This window comes from Candoia aspera, chromosome 1 (assembly GCF_035149785.1).
Source record: "Candoia aspera isolate rCanAsp1 chromosome 1, rCanAsp1.hap2, whole genome shotgun sequence".
Classification (NCBI taxonomy): Eukaryota; Metazoa; Chordata; class Lepidosauria; order Squamata; family Boidae; genus Candoia; species Candoia aspera.
This window is the reverse complement of record NC_086153.1, coordinates 86,476,618-86,485,848: the sequence shown is the minus strand read 5'-3', so window position 1 is coordinate 86,485,848 and position 9,231 is coordinate 86,476,618. Positions and strand designations below refer to the sequence as shown.

Genomic DNA, 9,231 nt, shown 5'->3' with positions numbered 1-9,231 from the left:
CTCGGGGGAAGAAGGAAGGGACCCCCATCTTTCCTCCTGAACACTCGAGCAGGGCTTCCTCGACCACCCCCACAGAAAGAACGTGGTTGCGCCTCGCTTGGCTCTGCCATCCTGTTGCTTTGCCGCGGCAAGTAGGCAAAGTTTGTGCGGGGCATGGAAGATCTCTGGCGCTCGAAGGAGAGCTGAGCCCGAATCCAGCGGCGTTCCCAAAGGGCCCCACAGCCTCCCACCTTCTCTTGCGGAGCGTCCCGGCGGGGAGGGAGAGCCAGGGAAGGACGAGGCGGCATGCTGGAGGCCAGAAGGACGGGCTAGGAGGGCTGGACTGGCGGCCAGACGAGAGGATTTGAGGCTGCGGGGTCGCCCTCGGCCAGCGCCGCGCTCCTGTGCGAGGCTCGCGTGTTGAGCCCCACTCGCTGACAGAAACCGGGCGATGGAGGAGGAAGAGGAGCAAGCCTCGGGCGCGGAGTCCCAGGCGGGCGCGAGCGGCGGCGGCAGCAGCAGCAGCGTGCCCGAGAGTTTCTCCAGGCTCTGGACGGATGTCATGGGGATCTTGGTGAGTGGCTGCTCCACGGAGACGGGAAAGGTGACCGGGGTGGCGCGCTGGTGGCTTTGGCATCCTCTTCGAAAGAGGGCTCTTTGGAACAAAATGTACCAAGGGCTCCCAGCGGAGAGTCCGAAGAGTCGCCTTGCTGGCGGAGGGGGCTGGTGGGATCTGGACCGGGCGGTGAGCCCTTGTGGAAAACGTTTGACTAGAAGGCGCACCTCTTGCTTTGTATGCTGATGCTTCTCCTCGGCTACCCTGACCCTGCTTCGCTTGCGCAACCCGCCCAGGAGGGTGTCGGGCGGGGTCCTGGTGTTTGTTTTGTTTTGGTCTCTGAATCCCCGTTCTTGTTTTACAGTGGCAGGGGACGGTTTTGGGGGGTTAAATTTATGGGCTGAAAGCATTAATTAATTAATTGATTGATTTAATTAATTGATTGATTTCAGCTTTGTGCCAGCATTAAAAAGAAAAGAAAAGAAAAAAGTGTTGGGGGGGTGTCATAGAGTGATTCGTCAGGTCTTCATAAAGCACTTGATTATGGAGTACGAGGGAAGCCAAACGTGTCTAATACTGCTTTCATGTTGCCGATCTCTTCCTCCCTCCCCTGAGGTTCAATAATTCAATAGCTGCGGTGGATCTAAAATGTTCAGCTACGCTATACATGCCCCGAATTTAATTAGGTTAAGCATTAGTTGCGAAGTAGGGGCAGAGCTAGCTGTTGGAATACTTAACTCTTCAACTTCTAACCACTGACTGGCAAGCTAGGATCAGATGGGAATTGCTGAAATTCGAACACAAACGATACATTTTTATTCTAAAGTACAGTCAGGTGTTCTTTTCTAAACTGTGCCCATTGTTAGGCTAGAATTTATTCTTGTGACCCCTGCCATTCTGAATGATCAGCAGTGCTCCCTAGAGATTGGAAGGAAACCCACTATTTCCAGTTTACTTCAAAACGTTTGTAACTCTGTGCAGTCACCAGGGGTCAAGCCTGACTTGCCAGCACCTGATTTTTAAGTTTTAAAATAAATTGTTCTAAGAAACAAGTCACTTATTTTTCCATCCCCTTTCATCGCTCTTTCTGAATTTCTTTAGACAAATTAAAAGGGAAAAAAACCAGTAAAGTTTTAGTATATTAAAATCTGGTAATGTGATTGTTCTTTTAAAATATAGCGCTGTTTAATATGTTTAAATATGCCTATAGCAGGGAAGACAGCAAGAGACGATAATCGCCTACAGGCTTATCCCTTAAACTGTGTGATGTTCGTCTAGAACTTTATCAATTGATTGTGCAGTTATTAGTAGCTTTAAAGGTTATTTTCAAAAAGCAGTATGTACTAATTGTGTTCATCTCTCTCCTATGCTTAGTGTCAGTTTGTTTAACAGAACTTTTGCTAAGAGGCATACTTCCTTATCATTCACTGCTAGGAAAGTGGAAAGAAAAAGAAAGAAAGAAAACTAAAAAATATGTGTAGAGGTAGAATGGATAAAGGTAAGAGAAGGTACAAATAGGAAACAAGCCAAAAAAACCACACACCCTCCTTCATTCTCTAATATTACATCCTTCATATATTAATTAGCATAATGGGCTATGTCAACTAGGTTGGAATTTGCTTGCTTCCCCCCACTCCACCCCCACCCCTTTTTAATAGAAGTAAAGTTAGCCCAGAGCCTCCCCTGAGTGCATTTTCTGACACGTTTCAATAATGTGTTGAATGGAGGGAATGTGCAGGGTGAGTTAAACTGGGTGAGACAAACTGATTTAAACTAGGTGTATGAAGAAGGTTAATGTAGCAAAGAAAAGCCTGCCAATTTTCTAGTACAGTCGCTACAGTGAAACTGCCACCTATAGCTGGGAATTCAGCTTGAAGAATCAGTGGTGTGGATGATTCTGGCGTCATAATGAGGGAATAACTGAGCAGCCAGTCTGAAGTGTTTTTAACTTGAGAAACAAGTGGATGCAGTAGTCTTTATGAGAGCTTCTAGGCTGACAAAAATAATGCAGCAGTCCATCAGTTGCTATCCCTACTGATGTTACGGAAGGTTGTCTTCAGAGAGATGGGGGGTGGCAAACAACCATGCAGGATGAGCTACTCCAAGGGATATGGGTGGACTAGCCTGTAGGTCAGGAGCGCACAACTTTTTTTCAGATTAAGGACTGTACCAGGCATTGTATGGCATGGCAAGGGCTATCCTTCAAAAGTGGTGAAACCAGCATTCAATTTAGGGAGGAGGCGCTAAGGGATTAAACCTTCAGCCTCTGCGAGGTTTAAGGCAACCATTTCACCACTTGAAGTTTCCAAAAAATCCCCGAAAAAACAAACAAAAAATACCTTGCTCAAAGGGGTGCTACAGTCAGTCCTGACATCTGAAGTCTTATTTCATGTACCGTCAATATCTAGAAGCCAAGATTTTCCTTGTTAAATGTAAACAAGTCAATCTTTGGTGGTGGTGGGCATAACTGTGGGCATTATTTGAGCAAGTCAGTGTTTCAGATATTAGAAACAACCTTTTATTCCATGTAGGGCATAATCAGACTGGATTTTGGAAAAACAAGGATACTTTTCAATAGGTTTGTATACATCCAATTATGTCTGAAAACCTTCAGAAACCCCTGAAGCCGGGATATAGTTAGCATATAAATTATTGTAATATTATTGATAGTGTCATATTCTACTTCTGGAAGTTTTGGACTGTGGAATCTTATGTGTAGATAATACATCATAATAATAATATACAGAAGGGGAATATATAACATTTGAAAATACAATGTTGTTTTTTCCAATGGCAATTTGGCCTGTTCAGCCTCCTTGCAAGACAGAGAAGAGAAAGCAAAGTGCACATTGCCATTTATATTCTGGAGTCATTTCTGTGGAATGAGGATCTTAATTGTACAGCTTTATGAGGTCTGATAATCAGATTCTTGAAGCCCTAAATTACAAAAAGTTATCTGTACAGGAAGTTTCCGCCAGTAAACAAAAATGGCATGGAAATATTTCGGAAATCAGACTTGCAGGAAAAAAATGTTATACTATTGTTTTTTTAGGAAATGACATCATGCTTTCACTCCTATCTGAATAGTGTGTTACTGCCTTGAAATATTTATTATCAGAATAATTCACTATCCATATACATTATTCACTAGTATCCCTGGGATTTCGTAAGTATAAATTTGTCTTGTGACATGTTTCACAAGCTTTTTTATTTAAATCAAGTCCTACTAAACTGGATCGTTAATAGGTCAGATTCTGCCACAACTGGTTTTTCTTCTTTCACTAATAATTCTTTTTATTGTGTAATATCGATAATAACAATTAGCCAATTATTCTATCATGTTAATGAAAGAGAACCATATCCAACTCACATCATAGTTATGATGCCCGGAAAAATTACTCTGATGCCACTCCCACAACAACTAACAAATACTGCAGGAAGTATTTGCTGAATTGTATTTGCTGAACTGGAAATGACTATCCTGTCATGTTACTTGTTCTTTCTAATTAACCTCAGGAAATATTTCTACACTATTTACTACACTATAGTCTAAGCATGTAAGAGTGGCTTTCCTAGTTCTAGTTAGGGCAACAGTAGAATTCATTGGGTTCAAAACCCCTTTTCTCACAGTTTTACGCTAATTACAATCTGGGGTTGTGTGTGTATGTGCATGTCCATACGTGTACAATGTAGGATAGGTAGGCACTTCGTTTCATAATGCTGTAACTGTTTAGTACTAATGAAGAAAAGTTTGCTTTGTCCACAATCTCAGAAATGTAAAGATTTAAGGAGCATTTAGAAGGCCAATATTGTGTTAAATGAAGTGTTTCAAATAATGATCCCGCAAGCCTGTCCATTATATGTCATACTTAACTGTACCAAAATGATTCATTCACATACTTCAGGCTAATGTTAACATTATAACGGAGAAGATTCAAATTTCTTGCACACTTGCGATTATGCATAAATGAAACAATACATTGCAAAATATAGAAAAATAATGTCTGGTTTAATTTTAAAAAATGTTAAACATTTAATTTCTCTTTTAAAAAAACCTAGTATTTTTTTGTAATCTATTATGTAGTCTGACAGAATTCAGTAAAATATGGAGGTTCATATACTATTTTGTCACTTTTTGGTTATCTGAAAGAAAGAATTCTAGTCATTTCAGGAAGGAATAATGTATTTATCTTTCCTTTTTTATTTAACATTTTCCTGGAAAAAAATAACTTTTTATTAGACATTGGAACAGGACCAAACCATACAGAAGTGCTAGACAAAAAATCCTTTAGGTGTTAAATGTTTATAAATTTGCCTCACCTTCATTATAAAAAAAATCTTTAAAATTTAAATACTTATGTTTGAATGAGCATCTGGAAGATACATCATTTTTGTATAAGCTGTAAATTCTATGTTTTTCAGAGAAGGAGGTAGTCTTCCTCCTCTGAAAAATACAGTCCTCCAGTTGGATAAACTGTTTTATGTTGTGAATATATTAAATCAATGAAAAGTACATGTAAGTACATGTTGGTAGTTGCCAACAATATTTAACCACAATAGTTCATCACTGTAAAGATGAATAACATCAGCTTATAGTCCCATTCAAAAGTTTAGCTCCTCTAGTCAAATTGTCTATTTCGACTGACAAAAGCTCTCAGTAATAGAAAGTTAAACATTACACCTTTCTCCACATATGAATGCAGATTTAGTATTTATGTGCACTTGTCTACAGAACCAGAAACAAGTGAGTATGGCAGGTGCAAACATTTGGACACTCAGTCAACACTTTGTAATACCTCCTTTGACAGAAATAACAGCTTCCACCTGGTTCCTATAGTTGGCCAAGAGTAGTTTGATTTTGGGATTTTTCACTGTCTTCCTTGCAAACCTTTTTCACCTCTGTAGGTTTGAGTTCTCTCCACCAATTTTCAATAATATTCGTGTCTGAGGACTGTGAAGGCCATTCCAAAGTCTGTGTCTTTCTTTTCTGTAAGTTCTTCATGGCTGATTTGAAAGTACATTTCAGATTGTTGTCTTGTTCAAATAGCCATCCTCTTTTCAGCTTCAGTTTCTTCCCTGCCTGTGCATACTAGCTTGTAAGTGATGCTAGTTGAATGCATTCATCCTTCCCCCTGTACAATATTTCCTGGACGACTGGCTGCTATATAGCTCTAAAGCCCATTAGAGGAAGCCCTAGGCTTCATGGTTGGCAAGGTGTTCTTTTCTCCAAAGGTATCTTATGTGATTGTGACTAAACACGTTTTTGTTTCACCATTCCAAACATTTGGTTCCACAAGTTTAAGTTTCATCGAGGTTTTCTTTTGCATATTTTAGGCAAGTATTTTTGTGACCAAAAATCTTTATGACAACTGTTCCATGCAGTTCATGGTTGTATAAGCAATGCTTATTGTCTGCCTGTGGACAACTACTCCAGTATCACCTTCTCAGCAGGTTGTTTGTAGGGAACTGTGGTTTCTTTTGTATAGATATGAATAATCCAGGGACAGTTCTAGCAGAGATTTTTCTTGTTCTTCCAGATCTTGTTTTGACTTCAACGGTTCCATGTAACATCCATTTCTTAACAGTCTTTCTCAGAGTTGAAAGTACGAGTTGGAAATTGCTAGCTGGAAGTATTTAGAGGTTTTTTTGTTTTGTTTTTGTTGTTTTAAATAAACTTCCCTGGCTTTTTAAGAGTGAATTATCTTCATTTTCTAATGTTCAGACAGCTGCTTAGAAGAGCCAGTGGCTGTTGAAGGGCGACAGAACAACAATCACAGCCTGAGAGGTTAGACGAGTCAAAGTATTTGTTCACCTGTGGAATTGTCTCCTAGTTAATTGCAGATCTAATGAGACAGTTGGGTTTTTTTAATGCATTATTAACAACTTTGCAGTTAAAAAAAGGTAACACTGAATTCATTGGAATTAATTTTATTTTGAATTAGTAAAACACCACACTTAAATAGTAACTATACATGCAACGAGAGAGCCAGTTTGGTCTCATAGAGATCCAGTTTGGTCTAGTGGTTAAGGCAACGGGCTAGAAACCAGGAGACAGAGTTCTAGTCCCATCTGAGGCATGAAAGCCAGATGGGTGACCTTTGGCCAGTCACTCTCTCTCAGCCCAACCCACCTCACAGGGTTGTCGTTGTGGGGAAAATAGGAGGAAGGAGTATGAGGTGTGTTCAGCACCTTGAGTTATTTATAAAATAATAAAGGTGGGATATAATAAATAAATACTTTGTAGAAAGATGTACTTAACTTTGTGTCATGTCAGCTTCTGTTCTTTTTTGGATTTGAACAGGAGTGTCTACATTTTTGCAAGCTACTATACAACATGTAGGAGTTGTAAACTATTCAGCATCTGGTTAATTGGAGCAGCAGAGAAAACTAAACCAATAATTTAAGAATCTGCATACTGTACATATATACTTTTGAACCTGAAATAATAATATTGGTGCAAATAAGATGGCATGTGATACAGTATATCTACTCATACTTTTTAAGAATAAGATCGATTTTTTTTAATCCCAGAGCACCCACTTTGCTTTTTTTAAATAATGGATTGATGCCAGAATCAACTTCTGTATAGGCATGTTAATATAAGATCCAGGAAAATATTTGAGTGATGAAGCAAGCTTAGTTTTATTTTTAAAAAATCAACAGCATGACAAGATCCACAGAAGAATCAACGTTAGCGTCAATTAAGCCAACATTTCTTTAACCTTGAATCCAAGACTATCTGAGTGCCTTGGAGAAAAATTAAAGTCACAAACCATACAAGTTACAGTGGTGTACCTGAACAATAAGTAGACCACCAGGAAAGTAATCTTGTTGGAAAGAAAGCTTTAAGTTTGTGAACATCAAAGCTGCCAAGGCCAGAAGCAAAGAACCTGAGGCCAGATAAGACTATTATCAAAACATGATGCAGGTGTCCTTCCCATCCAAGGCTGAGAAATATCTAGCAAGAAGTTGGTTACCACATAAAAGTGGGAGAAAGAGTCAGAGGATTCAAACTCTGGGGCTGTTATATAAAATATAACAGTTTGCTAGATTTTCCAGTTAACTGATCTTAGTCATTATTTGGGCTACTTGTATCTGTAACAAAAACAACTTCTCTATCTGAGCCTTGTCCTTGACTCATCTGCTGCTAGCTCCTGAGTACTGATTGAATTTCTAGAAAGAGGTTTATTGCCTTACTATGTTTGAATTAAGTTTTAAATACAAAATCATATTTTTTTGAAATTAGAACCTGATAAATGGCCAGTACTATTTTTATAAATTTGGGAGAGCCTGATGCTGAAATGTTTAGCGCTAAACTTAATGACTGCTGTTAAAATATAACATGGAATTTTTTTGTTAGCTGCTTTTCAACAAAAGTGTGGTCTTTAGTAGAGAAAACTAGCATAAATGTATTGGCATCCAGAGGGTTGTGCTTGGCATTCTGCCCATACGTGGCAAGATTTTGAGTTCCCTTTTCCTTTTGAGGGCCTTTTATTCCTAATAAGTCATTCCTGGAGGTCAGGGATGAGGGCTGTGGTTGGGTTTCACCTGTTTTTCCTTCACTTCATAGCTTACTGCATCTTCACTCTTGTTTCTTAATACTGTATAAAGTGTTGCATCTACTTCTGCTCAGCCAGCTTTACATTTAGATGCTTAGTTGCTCAACTGAGGTGAACCAAAGAAGCCTTGCAGGTACATACCTTTCTGTTGCTGTGTAAACTTTTTCTCTCTTAGTTCTCCAAGTTCTGAAGCTGAATCAGAGAGAGGAGGAGAGAAGTATTTGATGCAGGGAGTGTGTGACCTCCTCTGTAACCCTTATTTTCAAGGCTCTACTAATCTCTTTATAGAGCTGGGCAGCTGAATGAGATAACTTTTGGATACAGTGGTTTCCTTTAGAGTCATATTGCATAATAAAAATGCCTTCATCAAATGTCCCTCTGTCACTTAGGCTTAACAACCTCAATCTTTGATAATGGTCTGGTTTATGTTTCCTAATGCCTTTTTCTTTAAAACAAACAAACAAAAAAAGCTTACTATAGAATAGGGTATGTACTGTACTTAAGTAGTTGCTGTTTCAATAGGTTGTTAAAAAGAATCACTGTACTGAGAACATAGTTTTATGTACGGTTTAAAATATTTTTCACACATATGAAAGACGTTAGAAAAACAAACTGGTTGCTATAAATTTTATGGAAAAAATAACCCTCTTGATATTAAATGTAAGGGTTATATTATTTGATCATTCTACAGAATTGTGAAATTCCATCAGGGAAGGCCAGAAAATTAGCTTCTTTGTGCAGCAGTGCCAACAGCAAGGGAGCACACTTGCAGGGGCACAAAACTGTTCTTCCCTTACTTGTGCAGGCTGTTCTAACATTACCCAACAGCACTGCTGAAACCTTAGTAATTTCTTTCTCTTGTTTCTATGTTCATGACCTTACCTGTGTAGAAACCTGCTGCCAGAATAATTAAGCTGCATCGCTACCCACTGTTATCACAACCAGAAGTTTTCTAGTTTCCTTTGTACTGAACAGCTTGAAAGCAGAGAGTGCCACTTGAAATTTAGCTGATATCTGGTAGCAACCGATGTCTTCTAAAAAGAATTACATAAAGTCTCTCTCTCTGCTAAGCCCTTTCCACTATATCTTCTTTCAGCTGAACACATCAAGTAATTCTTGCATACTACTGTCTATAGA

At 39.1% G+C, this 9,231-nt stretch overlaps 1 protein-coding gene across 2 annotated transcripts in view; it reads left to right on the top strand.

The window, feature by feature from the left end:
- Window positions 1-299: 299 nt before the first annotated feature.
- Window positions 300-9,231, top strand: part of SASH1 (SAM and SH3 domain containing 1) — a 137,934-nt gene continuing 129,002 nt past the window's right edge. For both annotated transcript variants that reach the window (XM_063308796.1, XM_063308788.1), the window contains exon 1: window positions 300-553. In XM_063308796.1, coding sequence (XP_063164866.1) covers window positions 431-553 — 123 coding nt within the window. In that variant the 5' untranslated portion in view covers window positions 300-430. The remainder of the gene's footprint in view (window positions 554-9,231) is intronic.